At 32.8% G+C, this 27,815-nt stretch overlaps 1 protein-coding gene across 4 annotated transcripts; it reads left to right on the top strand.

The window, feature by feature from the left end:
- On the top strand, nt 1-26,747 carry FAM21 (Family with sequence similarity 21). Of its 4 annotated transcripts, none has more exons than XM_088231579.1 (13): nt 32-194; nt 867-945; nt 1,753-1,875; nt 2,766-2,863; nt 5,848-5,953; nt 6,092-6,264; nt 7,097-7,185; nt 8,857-9,056; nt 12,795-12,929; nt 13,828-14,799; nt 18,878-19,105; nt 21,485-24,698; nt 26,415-26,747. In XM_088231579.1, the coding sequence occupies exons 2-13, from the start codon at nt 925-927 to the stop codon at nt 26,537-26,539; spliced, it is 5,484 nt and encodes a 1,827-aa protein (XP_088087705.1). In that variant the 5' UTR covers nt 32-194; nt 867-924; the 3' UTR covers nt 26,540-26,747. The 4 variants fall into 4 exon arrangements, with proteins under 4 accessions (XP_088087707.1, XP_088087706.1, XP_088087705.1 ...); XM_088231578.1 differs by having other exon boundaries at nt 18,875-19,105; XM_088231581.1 differs by lacking the exon at nt 867-945 and having other exon boundaries at nt 1-194.
- The last annotated feature ends 1,068 nt before the right edge of the window (nt 26,748-27,815 follow it).

Raw genomic sequence — 27,815 nt, 5'->3', positions numbered from 1 at the left:
GCCTTAAAGGTATCCAAAAAGAAAAGGAAGAGGCTTATATTTTTGACATATTATTGCAAAGACGTGTTTGCATTTTCTCTTTCTGTTTTCAATATTTATTTTGATAATTTGACAGTAATTCTTGGGATTTTGTGTTGAGCAATTTCCCACACCTCGTAAATTAATGTTTTTTCTTGGAAAACCTTCAAACAATGGTAAATTACAACATTTGTATAGTTTGAAACACGTAATACTGTATAATTTTGTCATATGATTTTAATATGCATTATGAGATCACATTATTGGCACTTTTTTAAGGTTTCTTAAAAGTATTGCTGGCGAATTGGCGAATGGCCTACCTCAAACAATTTCGCTGGTAATTGAAAATGCTGATTAGTTTAGAACGAACAATTATTTTAGGCTAGCGGAAAAATTATTTATTTTTTAAAATGAAAACTAATTTCATTACTCCATACTCCTTCGTTATTTTACAACAAATTACTCAATATTTCAAGGCATCTTCGCCGTACACTGCGCAAATATCGCGAGCAAATTTAATAGCTTTATTTCCTCGATTGAACGCGAACAGAAAAGGTGTCGAAAATGCTCACTTTTCTCTACTCTGCATTGCATTTTGAGGGTTTCTAAAAAAAAATTTTTTAAATTTTGTTGTTTTTTTTTCCACATAAACAATAATTATTAGTAAAAAGAATTCGACCTTGCTGGGGTTACCCGTGCCGAGGACACTTAACAATATACTTTATAATTTTTTTACATGTGAGAATATACAAAGAAGACTTAATATACAGAGAGAAATTACAAAATGTTCAGACAGTTTTAAACATTACGTATTTATTACAATATTTAATTTGTCCAAATGTTTGTAGACAAAAGACTGGATTTCACCCCCTCGGAAGCCATTAAGATAAACAAATTACAACAGGGATGGAGAATACCTTAAATAAGGTAATATGGAAGTCTTATAGGTGGCCACTTTACACACTGTGTAACATTCACCATTTTGCCTTGTTTGAACATACATATTTCTTAAATTCTTCCATTTGTTGATTTTAGCAAAGTTAAAGAGCTGAAACCTTTATTGTTGTGAAGAGATTCATCTGACTGAATTATTTCACATACTAGGCAACGCCTGAAAACAATTTTCCAATTTTTGCCAACCAGCCAGTGACAAGCCATAAGCCCTGTAAATGCCTAGACTTCCATATTCCCTTCTTTAAAGTATTCTCCATCCCTGTTGTAATTTGTTACGTATTTATGTTTGTATTTAATTTATGTATACCTTTTTATTTATATTATAAAACGCACAATAAAAAAACAAAAATATAACATAAAGTATACGTTTGTGGAACAGGTGATTCGATATTGGTTTGGACGAATAAGACAATCGATTTTACTTCTACTCAGCTTCACTATCCATTTTTTTATAGCCTTTTAGAACATTTTCTCGTTACCAATTGTTTTAATGGACAATTAAAGTAGATTTTAGATTTTAATTGCATAATACTCAAAATCCCCTTTTCCGAAAGTGGTATTAGTTTGTATTTGTTTAAGTTGTCTTTGTGTTGAGGATCTAGTGATTATATTATTTGTATGTGTTATATTGTTGAGATTATGTCTTTAGTTTGTTTGTTTTCGTCTTAATTTATTCCTCGCTGCTTGCGTATAAATCTTCCATAGTTCCACTGTATACATGGACGTCAAATACGATGTAAAAAAAATTGATACTAAAAATATGCATTTTTAATTTTTTAGGATGTGAGTGGGGATTCTGTTCCTTCCAAAGTATGGACACTACAAGATCTCCGGATGTCATCAACCAACTGGTCCTTAGAGGGTGATGCAGCTCTTCTTGGTATACTGGAAAACATTCACAATGTGAGTTTATTAAAATCATTTTTAAAAAGCCCTTCAGATACACCAGCATCAAGTTGTTTGAGGAATTCAAGATCTTGGATATAAGGCAATTATATATCTCTAGAATAATTATGTTTGAAAGCAAATTAATCTGCCAAATCCCAAAAGGAACACTCCCACACTACCAGAAGTCAAACTAGAGGATGGTTCATGGGGTCTACCGCAAACTCTGAATTTGGGCAAAGAAATTTCAGGTTTCTGGGCCCCACAATATTCAATATGTTATCCGAACATTGCAAAACCATGACCCGGATTCAACTAAATAAATTTGTAAAAATTTAGTTACTGGGGTTAGGTCGAGAAAAATCAGAAAATTTACTTAAAAACATTCTTAAATAATAAATGGTATAATTAAATATTGAATAACTGTATAATAAATTTACTAGTATGTAGTCATGTTATTGTTTATTTAGCATAAAAATGTCTGCCTTAAAACAGATTCTGCCTAGTTAGGCAGACTGGACATAATCCAGAGAAATCTATTACCTAATTATGTATGTAGTAGATAAATAAATTGTAATTTTTTGTTAATAAACCATTATTATTACCAACAATATTTTGAGTATGACCAAACTTTTAAACAAGCACTCCCTCTACGTATCCCATATAATGTTGAACCTGATAACATTTTTATAACAATTTCTATAAGTGGTGTTTTAATATTATTTAATTGACTATAATCCTGCTACACATTTCGATTGTATTTTAGTTAACAAACATTAGATGTCGTCTCCTTTTGGGTGTGGTGTTTCGTTTAGTTTATTTCGATTGTACCTTTCTTAGTGTATTATTTATATAAAAAAATTGTACCCGTTTGTAAAACATTTTCAATTGATAATTTTTTTTTTCAGACAATTATCACACAAACAAAAATTACAGCCAGCAAACTAGAAGACCTGAATACAGAATTATGTAAGGCGTCCGTGTCTTTGAAAAATGTTAATAATAGGTAAGGTATTTTTCTTTTTTAAATAACTGGTTGGCAATTTTCACTGCTATCTAAAATTTTGAGCATTAATTGTTAATTAATTTCACAATGTTTTGAAAATAATACCCGTGAGTCTATTCTAGTACAGTGGTGCCTCGCATAACGAACGCCTCGCACAGCGAACGCTGCACACAACGAACTCCCTTTTCGTTCATTTCACGATTCATACAACGAACTTCGCTTCACACAACGAACTTCGCTTCACACAACGAAGTCGCCCACTTCACACGATCACTGCCGATTTATTGCATCCTTCCGCGCAGGCAGTCGTTAGTCACTGAGCAGTACGCTTAACTTACGCACGTGTCGCAGCAATCGTTGAAGAGGATGTAGAGGAGCTTATTGAGGAACACAAAGAAGAGCTGACAACTGAAAAGCTCCAAACACTTCTGGCCCAACAGCAGGACAATGCTCAAAGGGAAGCGTCATCTGATAACGAGGAGCAACAATCAAACAATCAACCAATTCCAACTGCTGACATCAAGAACATCCTGGTCAAATGGAAAGCAGTTCAGGAGTTTACCAATGCCCACTATCCGGATTCCGCTGAAGCAAACAGGATCAACGACCTGTACTCCGATACTCTTGTCCGTTATTTCCGGCAGATGTTGAAGAAAAGAGAGAAACAAACGACTTTGGACAGGTTTTTCACTGCACCATCGGCCAAAAAGCGGAAAATGGATGAAGATGTGCAAGATTCGATTATTTCTTAAAATTAAAAAATGTGTGTTTTTTTCATTATGTTTTTAGATGTATCTAAATAAAAATAATAACAAAAAATTTATCTTTTTTTTATGTCATCTTACCATATTTTATGCTACAGAACGAATTATTTTTTTTAACATGTATTGTTATGGGAAAACGCGTTTCACATAACGAACTTTTCGCATAACGAACTTGCTCCTGGAACGAATTAAGTTCGTTGTGTGAGGCACCACTGTATAGTAAAATAATAAAGGGGTCCTCACAAAGGTTTGATTTTGACCTAGTGAAACTTAGCCGTAACCAAGTGAGGGTTATCACTAGAGCCTAGGGCATTGCAATGAATGAACCTTTCTGAAACACTTAGATTTAGGTTTTGTTTATTTATTTTTATATATGGGAGTTGCATTATTTTTTGCCTTGCCTATAAACCTTGTACAGTATACTGTACAAAGTTTATATTTACTTCAAAGTGATTTCATTATTTATTTGTTTACTTCAAAAAAAAATGTTCTATTGAATTTACTTCAATGAAAAACATTATTTAGTTGGTATGTTTATAACATGTAAAGATTGGGTGGGATGTTTCGGCTGTGGCCTGTTTCAGGAGCTTCTCCGCATTTGCTCTAGTGACGAGGAAACCACAGGAAACTCGTCAGGAGAAGGCGGACTGTAGTCATTCGTCAACAGACCTTCCGATCCACTTGAAGAGTGTTCGGCATTTGGTGTCCTGCTGTCATTGATACCTTTTATTGCGTTTACTATATCTGTCATGTATAATGTTACCTCTTTTGACAAGTCCTTATGACTAATTATTTTATTTATTTATTTAACACTTTATATACATATGAAATATATATACATATAAGGGCAGGCATATTGCCTTAAGGCAACTTCTTCCTATCTACCCAAACTGTTCAGTTTGAGAAAATTACAAGTGCATGGACATATGGAATCTTACGATTTAATACAAAACCAAAAACAAAGATTTACTAAAAAAATATAAAAAATTAATACTATACTATGAAGAATGGAGAGGGGATGGGAAGGAAAAAAGAAGGATAAAGGAACAGCTTAAATATTTAGATAGTGACATTTCAATCTTGACTTAAATGTAAATAAAGAAGGGGCTTCGTTAGCATTCGTGGGTAGATTATTCCACAACCCAGCAGATACTACTGTGAAAAAGTAGGCAAGAGAATAAGAGCGATGAAAGGGTATTAAAAGGCTTCTCTCATTACCAGGACGAAGAGATAGTCCGTGTTGTGATAGAGGTTGGAAGAGCTCTCTCAGATAAACAGGCGAAGTGGGGTTATTTAAAATATTGTGAAGAAGTGATAGAATGTGAATTCCACAACCGACAGATACTACTGTGAAAGAGGAGGCAAGAAAATAAGAGCGATGAAAGGGTATTAAAAGGGTTCTGTCATTACTAGAACGAAGAGATAGTCCGAGTTGTGATAGAGGTTGGAAGAGCTCTCTCAGATAAACAGGCGAAGTGGGATTATTTAAAATATTGCGAAGAAGTGATAGAATGTGAATGTTTCTTCTATGCCGGATACTGAGCCAGTGTAGTTGCGTGCGATATTCGGTTATGTGGTCAAATTTGCGAAGATCAAAGAAATAACGTAAACAAACATTCTGCAATCGTTTCAACTTATCAAGTAATTGAAAGTTAGCATCTGGATAACATACATCCGCATAGTCAAAGAGTGGAAGAAGTAAGCTCTGGACGGACTAATGTTTGCTTAACATTAATTGGCAAGAAATTTTGTAATCTTTTAAGTGAGTGCAAATTACTACATGAACATTGTGTAAATCCTCATTTAGACTTCTGGATCCCGCCTCCAGTTGCATTATCTGTAAACTGAAAAAGGGGCACTGCATCAACAGATTGGAGACGTCTTGGAGAGTAACTTCATCGCATGGGCAGGTCTTGATCTCAGATATCTTGAATCTGTGCAAGTAGCTAATGAATCCACCATGTCCTGTTAGGATTTGTGTAAGTTTGTATCCTGCATATGTAGGTTTTGCAGTGCAGATGACGAAACACCTATACACATTCTATGTGAATATGATGCTTTATTTCACAAAAGAAGCCGCATCCTCGGGGGACCACGGGTTAAACCTGTGGATGTTAGTTACCCCTGTAATCCAAAACCCCCAAATACGTATTTTTGTGATCCTAAACCCCCGGTTCGTAACTGTAAGTGTTTATCGGTATTTTTCTGCCATTATTTCAGGTTTATGGGACTTAGTAACACTCAGTTTGTGGAGAGCTCGGTGCAAGAAGACGATGTAGAAATTATTACGGAAAATCTCATTACCAAAGATACTTCAATAATAAATGTAAGTAATTTATTTAGTTTTGGATCAATAACAGATCAGCGGAGACTGAGTTTTTACACACATAATTCTATTCTTTGTTTTGCCCTGACACAAGGGAGAGCAGAGATACATATTTTTTATATACGTATTATTTTCTAGCCTCAATCGACTCCGACAAAGAACAAAGAGGTCGAAGAAGCGGAGAGAAGAGAGCTCATACTGCAAGCCGTCAGCAGAAGTTGTAAGAAATTGGAAGGGCTCTGCGAACGCCTTCATATATCTCCGGACAGTGATAGCGAGTCCGATAGTGAACCAGAAGACACCACTCAAAGGTTACTGTATGCTTAATTATTTGAATTTCAGAATTTTTAAATGTACATGGCAGTCTAAAACTCGAAAGATGAAACGTGAAAAAATTTAACCGGCTGGAATATTTGAATGAGAATGTATGTGTGTCTCCGTGTCCTGGCGGACGTAAAATACAGTTCTCTTTATGAAATAGACCCTGAATCCTGGATGAGTGTTTTTGACTCGATGGCTGCTCTCAGGTTAAAATCCTAAAAAAAGTGTTGTGGTCGGCGAATTCGCCTACCATACTTGAGGTACCGGGTTCGATTCCTGGGAAGGTCGACATTAAATTTTCTTTTTTTATACCAACTTTACTTGTAAACACTGTTTTATCTTTTATTTCTTTATATTGTATTTTTTTAAATTTATGCTTCTTATTTACTCATCTTCTTTTTTTATACCAACTCTACTTCTAAACACTTTTATTTCTTTATATCGTATTTTTAAAATTTTATGTTGTTTATCTACTCATGTTTTGTATAACTTTTATGTATGTAAAAAGGGCGTGAAAAATTAATAAAATAATAAAAAATAAAAGATGGTTTTACAACATAAAAAATAAAAATAAGACTGATTTTGTAATTTGTCAACTATAGTTAGTAGTTCTAAGATCTTTCATATTTGTATTTTTGTAATTTGTGTATAGTTCATTAGTTAAAGTTCCTGTATAAATAAATAAATAAACTCCTCTTCTTTTTAATAAACTAAGATTTTTTTGTCATATAGTAAAATTAACTTTTGCGGTGATGTTAGCTAAACAACAATATATTATATTATAATATATACAATGAATGCAATTTGTATACATTTTTTCAGAATTGTTTTACGCCCTAAAGACACATACTCGGAAACATCTCTCCCATACCTCATTGGCTCAACAAAATGGCAGAAAAAATGGCACATAGGTAAGTGTATACGGATGATATAAATATACTGGTCCATTTTTAAAGTTTTCTTCATACATATACACAGTGTTCCAGGGTCTGACTGCGAAACTTTATTAGAGATTTACTAAACTGTGTAATGCTGACTATAAGCAAGTTGCTGGAACAAGTGGCATTCAATGTTCCTATCCGCCAGTTGCGAAACAATGATGTGCTGTTCCTTGATCAACACAGCACAAACTATGGCTTGCATGCACCAATGTCCCGATTGTGTCGCATTATATACTCGAGACAAGATCTGGACTTTTTTGGTGTAAGTCTTTATGGATTTAAAAAATCACTAAGATAGACCGGATCTTGTCTTGAGGTAGTAATTTTTTTATTTTTTATCCTAACTTTATTTTGTTTAGTATATTTTATTTGAAAAGTACCTGTATTTATTATAAGAAATTGTATTTACCATCGTTGGAATGGACTGCATAAGTCCATCAATAAATAAATAAATCGATAAGCAGAAAAAAATAGTCTTAATAATTGATTTTAAAAAACGTTATGCTGATTTTTCATTTAAAAACTCTGTTGCAAAATTGACTTTATGACACATTGAGCCTTTTTGCTGTTAATATCTGTACCTCAGCGGCAGACGGATGCAAATCCAGAATTCAATGAAATGACATTTAGATTTTCATATCCAGTTTATTTATTTTATTTTATAAACATAAACGGAAAATCTGCCTTTTACAAACATTTATAATATTAACATATTTGGCTCAATATTTTTTTCTTTTTTTTTTTAAAAACATGAATTACCATATTATACCCAAGATTTATAAAAAATAAAAAAAATTAAACCAAAAATTATACAAGATTTACATTAAAAAAATTAACCTAATAATTATACAGCATATTCAGTAGAAAGTTTAAATAATAAAACATTCTACAGTAAAACAACAAGTAAATCATAAGTACTGTTTCACACAGCTAGGTAAAGTGAACAAAAAACTATAAATATATATATTATGAAATGCATGAAGAAATAAATATAATTACCATTCACCATCTTTGAAAAAGTTCAAAAGGTTTGTTCTATAGGAACAATACCCTACACTAAATATAACAGATACGTGGGAATAACTATTGCCGAGTTCATGAAGTCTATTTAATACGGCATTACAAGTATACACTGTCCGTGAATAGTTGCTACAAAACGGTGGCACCTGTCTAGTCATTCTTCCAGGCACCCTGAAGTTGATGAGAGATAATAGTTCAGGGCAATCCCATATTGAATTTACAATTTTGAATAAATTTAAAAGGTCTATAATTTTTCTTCTATTGTTAAGTTTTAACAAATTTAATGTTTTTAGTAAAAAATCGTAATTTAAAAATTCATGACTGATTCTAAGTTTAAAATTTATAAACCGTAAGAATTTTTTTTGGACTCTTTCAAGAGAATTTTGGTGACAGTTGTAGTAAGGAGTGTAGTTTATGATCATGTACATTAATTTTGAAGAAATATAAGTCTTACAATAAAAGAATTAATGTATTAAGATATTGAAAATACAAATTAATGTTCTGAATTATTAGAAATCTCTTAGAGAAAGTAGATTCTTTAGGCTATTGTTGAACATTTGGCGTTTGGATTTGCATCCGTCTGCCTCTGAGGTACAGATATCATGTCTTTTCTTCTTTCAGGTCTTCAAGAGTGTTCTTCGGAGAGTGATTCCGAGGACGAGGGAAAGTTGAAACCGGAAGATGACGGAGAATTCCTCAGCTCTGAAGAAGAATCTCAAGTTACGGAGCGGACGAGAAACGAAAGGGTCGCCGACAAAAAGGGACAGATGTCCTTGTCCATTCCGAAAAAGTCGCCGAAAGATGAAACTGTTTCGTCAATGGTACGTTTATCAAAGTAGGCGAGCTCGATTATGACGGCTATTGCTGTCAGTTAAAAAAACATTGGTAGTGAAGAGATGGCTACGTAATATTGTGTCGCTATAAAAATCAGTCCGCAGCGAAAGTATCCCAGTATGTTAATCAAATAAAATTTACTTCAAACCATCAATTACAGGCTAATTGGAAGTAAAATATTTTTTTAAAATAAGAAATTCAAAACATGTGCCATTATGAGTAGATGCTACGAAACAAATGTGTCCGCAAAGATGCGGCAACTTTAGTATTTCAATTTCAATTTCATTAATGTGTTTATGTATTAGGTTGTTTAAAAAGTAGTTTTGTATTTTGTCGTAAGATTTTATTTTTTTGTAATTTTTTTATTTTAATTTTATTTTTTTCAGAAAACATTCAGTCATACATAAAAAGTATTAAAAACAACGATTTACTAACATAAAAAGATTAATTAAGTTTTCAAAAATTATGCAAAAGACACCAAATGTGACAAAAAAAAAAATAGATAAGAAACTCAAGTGAGAAAATAATAATTGTTGACATTTGCGTTTTCGAAGCAGGTTGTCATTGGTGATAAATAAAAATACCGAATGTACACTCCGAGCCATCCACGCACACACACATGAACGCACATATAAAACATACACAAACATATACATTACATGCGTCACATATACATAGCGTAAACCACTCAAGATGCACATTCAGCAACTATCCCAAATAATCAACTCCATGAAGAAATTTTCTGTACACATGCAACATGCAGTTAGAAATGTCTACATCAATACTGAGTCCGTTATACTCGTAATTTCTACAGGTACGTCTAATGAATGAATTCGAGGTGTAATTGTTTTTACAAGTTGGTATATAAAAAGGGAATTGATTCTGGTATAGCGAAGAGGACAACGGAAACCAATATTTTTTAAAAGATGGGGTTGAACTTAATTTGCTCTGGCAACACTGTACCGATTTTAACAAATAGGCTCGCGTTGGGAAGGTGACATTTCAAATAATAATTTTAACGGAAATAAAACTTCGCTTTGACCAATCGTGTAAAAGTTATTCCATTTTGAAAATGAACGTGTCGAGCGAGGAGATTCGTGGTATTTTGAAGTTTTGCTTACTGAAAGGCAAAAATGTGTCGCAGGCCCGTGAAAAAAATTGTTCAGTTTATGGTGACGATACTCTAACAACACGTGTAGCGCAACGATGGCTAAAGCCGTTTCCTTCGGGAAATTTCAATGTCAAAGATGCACCTCGCTCTGGGCGGCCCATCACGGAAAAAGTCGACGAAATAATAAAAAAAGTCTTAAAATCCACATGCGACCACTCGTGAGATTGCTCAGGAGTTGAGCATTGGTCATGTTACTGTTTTAAACCATTTACACTCCGCTGGATTGGTCAAGAGGCTTGATAAGTGGGTGCCGCATGAACTGAGTGCTAAAAATTTAATGAACCGAATTTCTGCACGAAATGAGCCGTTGAAAAAGTTTTAAAAAAGCAACTGTTAAAAGGAGTGGTCACTGGAGATGAGAAATGGATCACGTACGACAATGTGCTGCGGAAATAGTCGAGGAAGAAGCGATCAGAATCTCCAGATACAGTCGCAAAGCCAGGATTGACGAATAAGAAGGTGATGCTATGCGTGTGGTGGGACCACAAGAGTGTCATCCTATCAACAAGGTTATCCTTTTAAGTAATTTGGAGATTTAAAAAAATGGTAGTTGATAAGTTATAAAATAACTAGCGCTCTCTACAGACGTCCTGCCCGTACTTTGGCTTGCCTGCTATTACCTTGGAAAAAGACTCATTGATAAGTAGGCACCTAGGTAATTGTTTGTGATTAAGTTCCGAAACTAAAATTTGATAATATTCAAATATTGAATTTAAGTAGGTACCTAGGTACTTGTTTATGGTTCAATTCCAAAACATAAAAAAAATATTTTTTAAATATGGCATTCTTTTTGCAAACATCAAACTCCGGTCTTCTCACCAACAGAGGGGTGTACTTATGTAGGAATATGTTTTTTTTTTAATGTATTGAATTTAATATTATTTTAGTATTACCAAAAATCCAGTAAAAAGAAATAAATGAGTAGAAATTATAAGGAATTTAAGGAAAGAATCTGATTGAGATCCACAAAAAACTAATGTTGTTTGTAAATTCAAAAACAACCCTCTTTATGCACAAAAAAACAACATCTTTACATCTTTTTGTAAATGCATTCTCCTCGAATGCAACTGTGGTAGATCGATAAATAAAACATTTATGCTCCTTACTTCTTTTTTGCGTATTAGATCGAAGATTTTAATATCTACGAGCACGTACAGGGCAAAGATCTATATTTCTCTGAAAACCGCACGTAAATCGTTTAAGCCGCTTAGGAGTTCAGTGAAATCACAGGTACAGAAGAATTATGTATATAAAGATAATTTAAAATTAAACAAATTAAACAAATCAAAAGCAATGTCCCAGAACTGCCTTATGTACAAGGGAACACAACTATTTGAGGAAATGCCAGAAAGCATAAAAAATGAAATTAATGTAAATATATTTAAAATTAAATGTAAAAAGTATATATGTGAAAAATATTAGGTAGTATATAGTGTAAATAGTGAATATAATTAATGAAAATGTACATATGAAACAGTTAATATTATAAATAAGGATATTAAGTGTATAATAGTGATAAATAATGTTAGAATAAGTATAGATGTAAATATTGAGTTGTAAATATATATTAGACTATGTTAATCATAGAACTAACGAAAATAAATAAAATAAATAAAATAAATAAAATAAATAAAATAAATAAAATAAATAAAATAAATAAAATAAATAAAATAAAGAAAATAAAGAAAATAAACAAAATAAACAAAATAAACAAAATAAACAAAATAAACAAAATAAACAAAATAAACAAAATAAACAAAATAAACAAAATAAACAAAATAAACAAAATAAACAAAATAAACCAAATAAACCAAATAAACAAAATAAACAAAATAAACAAAATAAACAAAATAAACAAAATAAACAAAATAAACAAAATAAACCAAATAAACAAAATAAACAAAATAAACAAAATAAACAAAATAAACAAAATAAACAAATAAAACAAATAAAACAAATAAAACAAATAAAATAAATAAAATAAATAAAATAAAACAAATAAAACAAATAAAACAAATTAAACAAATAAAATAAATAACATAAACAAAATAAACAAAATAAACCAAATAAACAAAATAAACAAAATAAACAAAATAAACAAAATATACAAAATATACAAAATAAACAAAATAAACAAATAAAACAAATAAAATAAATAAAATAAATAAAATAAATAAATAAAACAAATAAAACAAATAAAACAAATAAAACAAATAAAACAAATTAAACAAATAAAATAAATAACATAAATAAAATAAATAAAATAAATAAAATAAATAAAATAAATAAAATAAATAAAATAAATAAAATAAATAAAATAAATAAAATAAATAAAATAAATAAAATAAATAAAATAAATAAAATAAATAAAATAAATAAAATAAATAAAATAAATAAAGTAAATAAAGTAAATAAATAAAATAAATAAATAAAATAAATAAATAATAGTAATAATTAATTTTTTTAAGAATACGAAAGCAATGTGAAAAATTTATAAGGACTCAAGCAGGTGCAACAATCTTTGAATAATTATTTATTTTGTTTTGTGTTTCAGACATCTACTTCTACAAATAATAGTTTAGACACAACCGATTTTGAAGTCGCAAAAATAAATTCTAATCCCAAATCTCCTTTAGATGAAGAAAATGCAGCTTCAGCAGAAAATACCACCTCTATTCATAATAAAAAGGTAATTTAGTGTTTAAATTTTATTTTAACAGAGAGGGAAAACATTTTTGAGAAGGGAATATGGAAGTCTAGGCATTTACAGGGATTAAGACCTGTCATTGGCTGGTTTAAGTTGCCACTTTACACACTGTGTAACATTCACCATTCTGCCCATGTTTGAACATCCACATTTCCTCAACTCTCCATCTGTTGACTTTTGTGAAGTAGTAGCTTCTGTATGTAACTGAAATTTTGTATCATTGGAAACGGGGAACTGAATCCCAACTGCCCATGCCCTCTGTAGCTGCAAGACTGTACCTTAAAGAGTGTGGATATTATCCTTGGCTCTTCCCAGCCGACTTTTTACTGGGGATGCTAGGCTGTCAGTCATTATGGAGGAGGAGGGACGTTCATTTGGGTGTCGCATACATAACTCAGAAATTCTGATGGATGTAGGTCTGTTCGTACCTGATAACTATCTTCGACAAAGACAGTATCGATTGATTTACCTACCACGATGCAGAATCAACCTGCCAATGGTTATGCTGGTTGGTAGAGCAATCTTGCTACTTAATCGCATCGCCTCGGATGTCGACATATTTCACAGCAGTGGGCCTTCCCTTAGGATAGCACTTTCTAACTTTTAATTTCTTTTTACATTTGATTATATTATTTTAATAACATAACTATCTACTATAATTTGTGATCTATTATTGTATTTAGAATTAATTGGGTTTTCTTTCTGAAATGTTCTAAATATCTGAATAAAAACCAATGAATAAATGAAAGACTTGTTACGATGTTTTTTGTACAGCACCCTTGAGGCGATTTTCACAAAGATGGCGCTATAGTAGTTATCCTGAATAAATAAACAAAAATTTCATCAGAATAATTCACAAACATGAGTTTTTTTTATCCAGGAAGTAAAAAAGGTCCCAAATGCTTCTGATTTTGCCGCGGAATTGGCGAGAAAGCTCGGAGGAAATATTCAGCCACCGTCTACTATTGCTGGTTCCAAAAACGATTCAGGGAAGCCGTCTGCTAATACAAGCCGCGATGCCAGAAAATCTATGTACAATCCTGTGCTTAATCTACCAACAAAGAGAATCACGGGTAATATATTCTTAGACGAACCCCCTCCAATAGAAGATAATGAACCGTATTCAGAAGATAAAGACTTATTTGCTGACTTTGACGATGAAGAAGATACTGGACTATTTTCCAGCAAACCCCTTGCCAAGTCTGCAACCAAGTCTGGATTGTTTGGTACCAAGAAGTCCAACTACGGAGGCCTTTTCGATGATTTACCCGACGAAGGTGAGGAAGATACTGACTTTAAAAAAACATCTAAGTCATCTAAAAATACATCAAAACTCTTTGACGAATCAGACGAAGATATAAAACAAACAGTTAAAACAAAACCAAAAGGTGCTTTTGACGATTCAGACGACGAGTTTTTCGCCTCTAAGCAACCTCCTAAAAAAGCTGAAATCAAATCCACACTCGCAGATAATGCTAATACTAAATCCAAAGGCCTTTTCGATGAAAGCAGCGGTGAATTTTCTCAAGGTAAAGGGTTATTCGATGACAGCGCTGATGATCTCGATGCCAGCTTTGAAATAAAAAAGAAAACGGACGATATTAAAAATGATAGGCCAAAAGTTGCCAGTAAAAAGGCTGGTAGAGGTTTATTTGATGATGATACTGATGATTCTGATCTTTTTGGTGGTAAAATTGAAGAGAGAAATATTCCCAGTGATAAACTGGGTAAGGAGGTCAATTCAAAAACTACAGATCAGAACAAGTTTGTAAAGAAAGTGTCACTTTTTGGAGATGACGACAGCGATGATGATCTTTTTGCTTCTCTTAAGAAGAAACCAACTACAGAAAAGGTATGCCTTTTATTGGGATTTTTTTTTTAATACTTAAAAAGACATATAAACATTCATATAATTTACCTAAATACCAGGCTCCTCGCTCATCACTGCTCTCCAGGGGGGCGATTGCAATAGGAAGTTAACAGATTTATCCTCAATTGTTCCATTAGACAAAATCGAATTTTTTGTGCCAAAATGTAAACACCGACGAACATTGGTTGCGCCACATGTACTATGTTTATTGTGTATTGCACATTTACTAGGTTGCTGTGTCAAGTTTATTGCTACCTACTGAGCCCTAGTGTGAATGTTGCGATTAAACTACTTTTTTTTTTTTATGTAAAAAAGAAATATTTGCGTTCTTATGATTTACCCAAATATTTAATTTTGAGGGCCATTTTCAACGAGTTGTAAATAACTCACTATTAGAAAATGGAATCAAGTTGGGGTAAAGTGGGATTCGAACCACAGACCTTTGGTCCGCCACTGTGGGTACAATCTTTTTCTCTGGCCCTATAACAATTGAACTGTCACCGAAAGTACTCAGCGCGATCGCTAACAAGTTATTTTAGCCATCAATAAGTCATTCCAATCCACTGTGTCATGTTATCGTATGAATCTATAATCAAGAACCGACAAATGCCGATCAAACAGAGAGAAGTTTGAACATTAAGGTTTGAAGAATCCCAGTACAAGGTAGGCAAATGCATTAATTTGTATTGGGGTTCAGTGGCAAAGTAAATAAAGATAACGCATAGCAACGCCCAAGGAGGTCCCAACTGCCAACAGAATGCCCACACGAGGTTTTCGCGTAACCTAAACTTCTTAATACCGAGAACGCGTACGATGTTTGCTCGGAGACACTTTTCATATATAGCTCCGAGAGTGTTCAACGTCTTGGATGAACATATTAAGTTCTCCAAAACAACGTCTATATTTAAGATGAAGATCCATAATTGGATTGTATCGAGGGGTAGAGACCACTGTATGAGATTGCTTCGGGAATAAATATATAACATTGCTGCTGTCTTCATTATTACCCATATACGTATATGTGTATGTATTATGTTGTCATACGTAACTTTTGTACATTCCATTTTTCGACATGTATAAATTTTTATTATTTATATTTTTCTATTATTATTTTGTATATTTTGTATATTGTTTTGAGTATTTTGCATATTGTTTTGAGTATTTTGCATATTGTTTTGATTACCTGTATATTGTTTTAATATGTAAATAAATATTTTTGATCTATATATCGAAGAGTCCCGACTTAACACGGAATTTTCTAACAAGTCGGGACATAAAAAACATATAATTGTGTCTATGTAAATTTGTGTATTTTGTGCATTAAATAAATAAAAATTAAAAAATATCGTATAGGTACATAACTAAAATTGTAAATTCAATATGGGATTGCCCTGAACTATTATCTCTCATTAACTTCGGGGTGCCTGGAAGAATGACTAGACAGGTGCCACCGTTTCGTAGCAACAATTCACAGACAGTGTATACTTGTAATGCCGTATTAAACAGACTTCATGAACTCGGCAATAGTTATTCTCACGTATCTGATATATTTAGTGTAGGGTATTGTTCCTATAGAACAAACCTTTTGAACTTTTTCAAAGATGGTGAATGGTAATTATATTTATTTATTCATGCATTTCATAATATATACAGTTTTTTGTTCACTTTGTCCAGCTGTATTAAACAGTACTTATGATTTTCTTGTTGTATTACTGTAGAATGTTTTATTATTTAAACTTTCCACTGAATATGCTGTATAATTTTTAGGTTAATTTTTCAAATATTAATCTTGTATAATTTTAAGGTTTAATTTTTTTTTATAAATCTTGGGTATAAGGAAATTCATGTTTTTAAAAAAAATATTAAGCCAAATACGTTAGTATTATAAATATTTGTAAAAGGCAGATTTGCCGTTTATGTTAATAAAATAAAATAAAATAAATAATTAAAATAACTATAGCTTGACAAATGTAAGTTACATTTCACCATCTTTGAAATAATTAAAAAGAGTCGATTTATATAAACTATACTTTATGTTGCTCATTTGGCACCCCTGCTTTTCAATTTGTTTATTAATGATGTTGCTAAATCATTCTCTTACTCTCGTTTTTGGCTCTTCGCGGACGACAACAAAATTCTCAAAATAATTCAAACTTTACAAGACTGCTTTCTTCTTCAATCAGACATAAATTCTTTTAACCGATGGTGTAAAGTCAATAAATTAGAACTAAATATTAAAAAATGCAAAATAATGTCATTTCATAGAACAAAACAACCAATTTCCTTCGAGTACCTATTAGAAAACTCCAAAATTGATGTAGTCAAGTCCATCAGAGATTTAGGAGTTGTTTTGGACTATAAACTGACATACAACGAGCATATAGATAATACAGTAAATAAATCACTGAAATTACTTGGCTTCATTAACAGAATATCCTCTGATTTTACTAATGTCCGTACAATCAAAACTCTTTATTGCTCAACTGTTCGCCCTCTTCTTGAATATGCCTCAGTGGTCTGGTCTCCATTCTATGTCAATCGCATAAATCACATTGAATCAGTCCAACATCGCTTGCTTCGAAAAATAGCGTTGATGCTTGGACTAGAGAGAGATAATTATTCTTATGCTGAAATAGAATCAATGTTAAATATTTCTAGTCTACAAAAACGTAGAACTAATATTGACTCCATATATATGTTCGGCATACTAAATGGTATAATCGATGTTCCATCATTACTGGGACAAGTAAAATTCAATATTCCGACTCGTAGATTGAGAAACAATGAAGTACTGTTCATCGATCAGCATAGAACAAACTATGGCCTAAATTCTCCAATGATCCGCCTTTGTCGTATTGTTAACTCAAGACAGGATCTGGACTTTTTTGGTTTAAGTTTACAACGATTTAAACGAGCACTAAATAAATAGTCCAGATCTTGTCTCGATGTCCCTTATGTTTGTCAATGCTTCTTTCTTTTTTCTTTAAATGTTTTAAACTACTCTTTTATTGTAATATTTAAACCTTATAAATTGTATACATGGACAATGTCCGTTAATAAATAAATAAATAAATAATAAATAAATAAATAAATGTTAAATTTACCAGCAACATCAGAATAGTTATTGCAAATGGAAATAAAATATTCCAAAAAATAATAATGTCATAATATGTGTCCATACGAGTGGATTCTTTGAGAAAAATGTGTCTGCAAATGTGTCAAATTTATTTATTTATTAATGAAATCATACAGTCTTTATATAAAACAAGGTACAAAAGAACAATTTTAAAAAGTAAGACCAATTACAGATTTCACACTAATTTATTATGAATGCAGGAGGAGAGGGGAAAAATAATTTAATTCTAAAAAAGTAAAAATAAAAATATTACATAAAAAGTTCATAAAAAGGAGAAGACATTGTAAAGCTACTCTACTTTACTCCCTCTCTCTCTGCCTCCATGAACATTTCAATTTAATAGTTAAAAAAATCACTACTAACAATAAATTAAGAGTTGAAATCAAATGATTAAAATTAAAAGTAAAAGTTAAAATTAAAATGAAAAGTTTAAATTAAAATTAAGTTAAAAGTTTAAATTAAAAGTTAAAATTAAGAATTAAAATTAAAAAGTTAAAATTGAAAGACAAAATTAAAAATCAAATTAAAAGTCAAAAGTCAAGCAGGAGATAAATTTAAAATGTCTTTAACTGATCTGATAAAAATATGGTATTTACAATGTAGTATGTCGATGTCACTAAAACTGTCATTATAGGTAATCTGTATTCTTCGTAGAGTGCTATTTTTTAAATAATTAGTCATTGAGTTAGGAATGTCGAAGAGTACAGATTGACGAGTTCTACGGACAGGGACTCGATATGAAATGCCTCCAACAATTTCTGGGCTATCAATTACGTTATTAACAATTTTGTATAGAAAGCTCATATCCAGCATGGTACGCCGAGATGCAGATAATGAACCAGTTACAATTTTATTTTACCTTTTGTTTGATTTTAATAAGAAAAAAAAATATGTAGATAGCTAAACTTCTCTATATTTTAGCAGGCCAGCATCTTCAGCGAGCCAATAAAGCAAAAAGTTGAATCAAAAATTGAAGTGGAACCGATTGTTTCTCCAATCCAAACCGAGCCACTGTTTACTGAACCGATAGAAGATGCTGAAGATCTATTTGCTTCCATGAGAATGCCGCCGAAGAAATCTTCAGAAGTTAAGAAGAATCCGGTTCTGCCAAAGACAACAACTAAAGAAGATATTGTAGAAGAGATTCCAAAGGTTAATATTTTTGAACTGCCATTTTGTTCCAAAATATATATGAAGAAGTTCAGTACTGCCCAAAGTTATTAAGTATTATAAGAATCTTAGCATTTGGCGCTTGTTTAGTTGAAAAATTGCGTATTTGTAAAAATGGGTTGTCTTATCTTGCTTTTTTCATACAACCTTTTTATCCATTTTGAGTAACACGCAACATTTATTTGACTTTAAACTTTTTAAACTGAACTTTTTTGCTAACACATTACTACAGGGATGGAAAATACCTTAAAGAAGGGAATATGGAAGTATAGGCATTTGCAGGGCTTATGACCTGTCATTGGCTGGTTTATGTGGCCACTTTACACACTGTGTAGCATTCACCATTTTGCCTATGTTTGAACATCCATATTTCTTCAATTCTTCCATTTGTTGATTTTAGTGAAGTTAAAGAGCTGAAATTTTATTGTTGTGAAGGACATCTTCTTACATCTTCTTCTTATACATAGAAGATGTATGAATGTAGAGGAAGCGAGGTCTGTATGCCAAGATAGAGTGTTATGGCGTTCTATCCTCTCTGCCTACCCCTACGGGGAAACGGCGTGATGGTTTGTTGTTGTTGTTGTTGTTGTGAAGGACATAAAGGTCAAAAGTTTGATAGATTGGAAATTTTAGAAAGAAATAGGATAAAAAAGAATAGCGATAGAATTTTAATAAATCAGCAGATAGAATTCAAAAACTCACCCTTATTAGCCCCCTCAGTTGGACCCTGGACATTGTAATAAAACAATAAATATTTTTCATAGAATAGAATCTTCTCTTAAAATACACCGCCAACACATGTTTCAATAATTGGTCTCACTCTGTTCCATTGAAATATTGCGTATTGTATCTTTCTCAACTTATTTTTAAATGTACCTACACTTAAGATAATATTAAGTTTTATATAAATTATCCTTACACTGTATAATATTCACCAGTCTGGAGATGCCCATTAGAGGGTGAAAGCGCTAATTGGTCAAAATAAATAAGTGGAAGTGTACCGAGTATTTTATTAAATTAATAACTTATATGTAAATATAAGTTAGTACAGTGAAACCTCTATCTATCGTTTTTAAAGGGACTTATTGAAATAAACTATGAATGCGGGAATAAGAGGTCAATACACGAGGAGATAAGATCGGGTGAAGACACCGCCCTGGCAATCTGCATTACCATTGGCGGGTTACAATTCTAAAAAAGATACAAGTTTTAGGTGTAAATAAATGTATTTTAACAAAATTAGAAAGCAGAACAAAAACAAAAAAAATATTCAAGTTTATTGCATTGGAAATAATCTTTCATCGACGTTTTTTTTTACTGTTTTATTCCCGTAAGTCAACATTATATTTTCGGCTTTGCAAATAATATTTTTTTCGGCATCAGTTATTGAATGCGAGTAGTAGAATGTTTTTAATCTTTCGAAGATAGTGCATGCTTCTGAAAATGAAGGTCCGACCAGCGGCTCCTCTTCATCAATATCGGCCTCTTCAGCTGTCTCCTTCAACCTTGCGTCACACAAGCTTTCAATAGTTTCTATCCCATACGTTGTTGAAATTCGTACAAAATTGTTGAAATTCGTCTGTGTATCGAGTCTTAGCCAATAATCTTCAGAAACCTTAACTTGTTCTAATTGTCATTATATCTCTCTTCCTCTTTCGAACGTTCTGCGCATTAGAACATACACAAAATATGTCAAATACGCATCGTAATTCAAACGATGAATGCGGTAAAATGGTGGATAGAGAAACGATCGATGCGATCAATTTTTGTATGTTTTATATGAAATTATTTCCGAGTTGGAAGAAATAAATGACACATCTGAGAAAACGATTATTCGAGGAACGAAGAGGTTTCACTGTACATCATTCCGATTATCTGTGTTTGCGTGTTACGTATAGAAATAATAGTTTGTTTTTAGTAAACTTTTCATCATTTAACAACAATATTTTGAGTTTGTCCAAATTTTTGTAGACAAGGACTGGATTCAACTCCCTGGGGAGCTGTTCATATTAACATATTACAACAGAGATGAAGAACATTAAGGAAAAGGTAATATAGAAGTCTATAGTTCTATATTACCTTCTCCTTAATGTTCCACTTAAACCAGCCATTATAGTGGCCACTTAAACCAGCCATTGACAGGTCATAAGCCCTGTAGATGCCTAGACTTCTATATTACCTTTTCCTTAATGTTCTTCATCTCTGTTGTAATATGTTTTCATCATTTTCTTCTTCTCTGTTGTAATATGTTTTCATCATTTTCTTAGCGTAAATAAATATTAATATTATATTTTCAATTATTTAACTAGAAAGAATGCTTCGATTTTTTTTGCTCAATTATATTTCTCTTTCCCCATACAGAAGCCACCTGGTGGAGTTTCAATGTTTGGGAATAATCCCAATATAATGTCCGGTCTGAATAGCATGGCCGCCAGCAATTTTGTTAAGAAAAGAAGAGATTCCTCTAGCAGCGGATCGGACAGAGAAATACCCAAGCGTGACAGTGAAATAAAATATGCAGATTCTACTGATGAGAAACTTAAACACCGAGAAGAAACAGCCAAAAATGATGAACGAGATAGTAATTTGAATATTGATAGTATCAAAAAGATTAAATCAAGCGTATTTGACGCTAAATCAAATGATGATATTGGAAACCAAAACAAAAGTCAGGGTAGTTCTTTGTTTGATGATTTTGCCAATGATACAGAAGATGATTTGTTCGGCCCTGTGAAAAATATATCCGTACCAAAAGTGCAAAACAGCAGTTTGTTTGACAATGTCCCACCTCCGTTGGATGATGAGATCCCAATTTCCGAGCCGCGAAACGTCAATTCTCTGTTCGATTATGACGAAGATGACGATCTCTTTTCCACCATAAGAAACATCACGAAAACCACTAAGGCAGATGCGGGTGGATTCTTAGACACTGTGACCAAAAGTAATGAGAAAAGTAAGAAATCTGCGAGTGTCGGATTATTTGATGACGAACCGCCAGATCTCGATGATGCTCCTGATGACCCAGCTAAAGATGAACAGAATGACACGAATATGTTTGATGATTACCCATATTACAAATCGGTGAATGTCATCAAAACTGATAAAAAGGAAGAAAACACAACAACTGTTTCTAATGATGGATTAAAATCTGATGTTAAAAAGCCATTTGACGATATTTCTGATGATGATGATTTGTTTTCTACGCTGTCAAAAAGCAAATTGCCCGTTGCTGATTCAAAAACTTTATCACAACCTGTTGGTGATTTCAAAATGCCATTTGAAGTCCGAACAGATCCTTCTATGAAAGTGTTCATGGATCTTTCTGTTAACAAAATGGATGTTAGTTCTTCAAAGCTTGAAGATTTTGGATTACAGCCAGAATCAACGTTATTTAGTTCTGGAGTAGAAGATAAAATCAAAGAATTTTCACCACCCGATACAGGTGTATCAATATTATCAGATGATCCAGATTTGACAAAGGATGAAAATATTGATTTAAAGTCTAAACTAGATAATAAAGCCACACGAAATATTGGTGAAGTAAAGCCCAAAATTGATAAACCTAAACCAGAAATCAGTCATAATAAACCTAAAGTTGAATCTAAACCAAAAGTTAGTACCACAAAACCAAAAATTGATGAATCAAACCCAAAAATTAGTACCCCTAAACCAAAAATTGATGAATCGAACCCAAAAATTCATAGTAAACCTCACATTGATAAACCGGAGATTAGCACAACTAAACCAATAATTGACAAACTTAAGCCAGAAATAAGTAAAACTAAACCTACTCCAGACATGAGTGACAGTAATCCTCGTGTCGAAACACCTAAACCGGAGATTAGTAAACCTAACCCTGATATTGTTAAACCTCAATCTGGAATTACTGAAGTTAATACAGAGACCCCTTTGCCAGAGATCGATAAAACTAAACCAGAATTTGTAAAATCTAAACCTGAAATTATCAAAGCTAAACCAGAGGCTGTTAAACCTACACAAGACATTGAGAAAACCACGCCCAATATTGTTAAAAAAAAAACAGAGGCTGATAAAAATGAAACAGAAGCTAATGTATCGAAACCAAATATTGCTATAAAAAAAGATAAAGAATTGTCTTTACATGACACCTCAAAACCAAAACCTGATATTTTGACCGGAAAACCAAAAATTGGTAATCAAGACAAAGAAAAACCACTAGCGAAAAAAATGCCAGATCCTTCAAGACTTGTAGCTGCATCCTCAACTTCAAGTTTAGAAAGTGATTTCTCTGAACAAATAAAAAGTAAAAATGTGTCTGAACTAATTAATCAAGCCGAGACGGATACGGTCAAAGAAGATTTCAAAGAAGTTACAAATATTGTGACTAGTTCTTCTATTGGCGATATAAAAGCCACATTATCGAAAAAAGCAAAGATTTTTTCAGATACGACTGAAGAAATAGATGGTGGTATTTTTAGTTCATCTAAAAACATTAAATCAGAGGATACATCGCCAACAAAAACAGTCGGAAAACTTCAAAATAATTTTAATATTAATGTCAAAGCTCTAATTCCTGGAGTTTCACCAAAGTTAGTCAAAGAAATTAATGAAGAACGTAATGTAACCGAACACGAAGCAAAGGGAATAGACATGAATAGCAGCGTCAGTTTTGAAGATGAACCAAATTCTCTGGATTCTGTGTTGAGCAATAGTTTGTCAAAGGACCGTGTTAAAATCCAAGTCAAAAGACGCCCTCCTTCGCGGAAGGCTAGGCAGGAATCGGCTCGTAAATCGACTGCCGACATTCTGTTTTCTTTTGATGAAGCAGATAATATCGATTCTGATTTCACAGCATCTCTTCCTACATCACCTATAGAAGTCAATAAGGACATCACGCCAAGTATTGACATTTTAAGTTCTTCGTATGGTGTTGGCGCCAAAGTTGAAGAAAAAGAAAATTTACTTGCTGATAAAAGTAAAATTGACAGTACAAAAGTAGAAAAAACTGGTGTATTTGATAAGGGCTCTGGTTATTTAAATTTTGATGAAAAACTTGTAAAAACTGAAGAAAAAATAAGTAAAACGTCGGATAAATTATTATTCAAGCCGAAATCATCTATAGCACAAGCTTCGGCTAAATCAAAACAAAAAAAAGCCATTGGGTTATTTGGAGAAAATGACGATGAGGATGATCTTTTTACAAAGCTGAAACCTAAGTCCAAATCGCTGTTCAGCGATGGGTCCAACGAAGATCTGTTCCTAAGTTCGAAACCCAAGGAGAAAAAAAAGATCGAAAGTGTGCAAAGCGTGAAGAGTCAAGGTGCAATTAAGAAGATAGTTTCTAAAGCTGTTTTCGATGATTCGGACAGTGACTCTGCCCTTTTCGGATCCAAGACTGATCAAAAAAGAAAGTTCAAAAGTGATAAAAGGAAACAGACCGATGTTGGGAAAAGAAACAAGCTGTTTGGAGAAAGTGATTCGGAGGATGAATTGTTTAAGCCGGTAGCGCATGTCAAACAAATCGGGAGCAGCAAAAACAAATCAGGGTCTTTGTTTGATGATGATGATGAAGGCGATATCTTCAAATCAAAATCAAGTAAGTAATTTACAGGTGCTTTTATTTTCTCATTATTGTATTTGGCGTTTTATTCTCTATGAGGTTTGATAAAAAAAATACACGGAATTGGTATATCCATTTCATACATTATAAATGCAGAAGTTTGTTTGTTTGTTTGTGAAATATCACCTATTTTTTTTACAATTTTAAATTAATATCATCAGTGGCACTACAGCCCGTCGGGGGCCCTGGCTTCCTCCAGAATCTGTCTCCATTCCTCCCTGCACCCTGCGGCTCTTCTCCAGTTCGTCATTATCCACACTATCCAGCCATCTTAATTTTGGTCTACCTCTGCTTCGTCTGCCTTCCGGAGTGGTATAAAGAATCTTTTTCGGGGTGCGGTTATCATTAATTCTGTGCACATGCCCCGACCATTGTAATCTTCTTATTTTGATGAATTGCGCAATGTTGGGTTCGCCATACAGTGCCTCTAATTCATGATCAAACCGTCTCCTCCACACTCCGTTTTGGTTGACAGCACCAAATATCTTCTTTAATATCTTTCTTTCAAATTAAATTAATAAGGGTCTACAAAATACCTTGGAGTAAAAAAATATTTTTTGTACTTATATAACATATAATTTTTTAATATCATTGTATAAATTTTGCAATGTATTTGAAATGTACACGGCTGAAACAGGCTCATTGCGTCTTTTTGATTTTCGAGATATTCGTGCCATTTTTTTCTCCTAAAGTTCAATAAAATTAGGTAGGAAGGAGTTACTGAGATATTTGCGAAAAACTTTGAAAAAAGAATTGCGAGATTTGTAATTATGCTTCACCAACTCAATGGAAAATGCTAAGTTTGCGGTGTCAAATGGGCAATTATCAGGTTTTTTTATTATTAGCTAATAAATTAATCTAAAAAATCATAATCATCTTATTAAAATCTGTTAAGAAATAAGGGAGATATAAAGGATTAAATTCTAGTAATTTGAATGGTGCCAAAAACAAACAATTCGTGACGTCATCAAGTATGACGTCTTCGGATGTTTTGTGACGTCATCGGATTTTTTTTTCATCCATGTCTATGGATTTTATAGAGTATTGTAGATAGCTTCCTTTTTCTATGTGTCATTTGTTTACATTTACGGCGTCCTGTCACTTATCAAACGCTACAAGTTGTGATTTATAATTTTCATGTTAAATTGATAATTAAATTTATCATTATCATAATAAATTAATATTTAGAAGAGGTTGAAAACCATAAAATAACAAAAGAAATTCGGTATGTAAGATGTAATCCGTTTTCACTTTCATCTGTCAGTGCCTGGAACTTGAGTATGGACTGGGTATGGGGGGGGCTTAAGATAATATGCAAAGACTACTCTCCTTATATTTCTATCTGTGGCCTGTGACATTACCAACATTAAAATGATTGCATTACTCGTGAACTTCTGTGACAAAATTTATTACCAACTTACGAAACGATCGTTTTCGAGAGACCTTATTTGCCAAACGAAAATAATGAATGAAAATATTCCTTATAAGGGTTTATATAAACACTAGGAGAATCTTTAAAAAATCATTTATTTGAAGAGTAGGTTAAATCCGATATTCCTCCCGAGTGATAATACCCTATTGTATAGTTGAAATCTGATTTTGCAAGATTTAGAGACGGTTTTGAATTACGCTATTATTTAGGTAGGTAGGTAAATAACTTCTAATGCCCTCGTATGTTTTTTTCATTTTTAGGCATAGCCAAGAAAGCGCCAACGTCTTCAGGGCAACGGACACAAACAAAAACTCAAAATGTAATATTGTCCAGTGCGGAAGTTGCTCAGCAAGATCCTCTCTCTGCGTTTCGAGACTTAAACTAACGTTCTTCTGCGTCTTCGTCCTCGGTGCTGAGCGTCGTCGGTCTCCGGGGACGTCAGGCACTGGGCGATTAATACGCCACTATTCCAAAATTGCAATTTTTTCCAAATATTGTAAACGGCTGAATTAAAATGGCGATGCCATTTTATTTGACTATTTTTCTAAGTGCTCTTGTTATCTTTATTGTAATAAATAACTACTTGTAAAAAATTGTATTGGATTTATTTTATAGTTACATAATATGCTACTAAAAATATACAAAACCTATATCAGACCTACTTTCGAGTACGGGTTTTAGATATGGAATCCCTATTTTGTTAAGGATGTCAACTTGTTGTTGGAAAGAGTCCAAAGACGAGCTATAAAATTTTCACCGATCCTAAAACGGCTTCCATATGTGGAGAGACTGGAAACTCTCGGTCTCACAACTCTGCAGGAACGGCGAGAAAGGGGTGACCCGATAGAGACATACGAGATACTCAACAGTCACCATAGCTGCTTAAATTTGGATTCCAGGTTCAAGCTTAAACAAGATGCTCGTCTTCGAGGCCACAGTCTCAGGCTGGAGACAACGAGATTTAACCTAAATCCACGGAAGCGTTTCCTGAGCAATAGGGTTACTGATGGTTGGAATAAGCTGCCACAAGAGCTGATCTCAATGTGTAGTCTCAATGGATTAAAAAATGGACTCGATTTGCTTGGGAAAGGTTATAGTGCGCTAACAGCTAACTTTCGTTTAAATAGATTTAAGTATTTATAATTACAACAACTGAACTGGGCGTGTGTACATGTGATTTTTATACTCTCACCGCGATCGCAAAGAAGATATTTTGCACTCAATTAAATCCACTGTGTTGTATAATTCGTCAAGTGCCCCTCCTTCCTGACAACAAGATAGGATCTGATCCTGACTGCTGCGACAGAAGTTCCATACAATAAAGGTGCCAGAACCCAAAATAAGGTAGGAATTGCAGTCATTGTATTTAGGGTTCTGTGGCAAAGTAAATAAAGGATTAACACATCCCGCGAACCAGTAATTCGAACGTTCATCTGCTAACTGGCAAGTGGCGTGATCGAACGTATTTCTTCAATTATAAGACGCACTCTTATTTTTAGACAAAATAAACTTTATTATGAAGAGACAAAGTCATACAATCATAATTAAAAGGAAGTTCAGTGCTATGGGACAAAACAGTGGCTAATGTTGTGGACTCACGGATCAAAGTTCCGAGGTTCGAACCCCACTCGACCACAGCTTGATTTCCATTTTCTAGTAGT

Source organism: Micrasema longulum, unplaced genomic scaffold (genome assembly GCF_059751315.1).
Source record: "Micrasema longulum isolate JH-2025_06_02 unplaced genomic scaffold, ASM5975131v1 h1tg000894l, whole genome shotgun sequence".
NCBI classification, from domain to species: domain Eukaryota; kingdom Metazoa; phylum Arthropoda; class Insecta; order Trichoptera; family Brachycentridae; genus Micrasema; species Micrasema longulum.
This window is presented reverse-complemented; position numbering and strand designations above follow the sequence as displayed.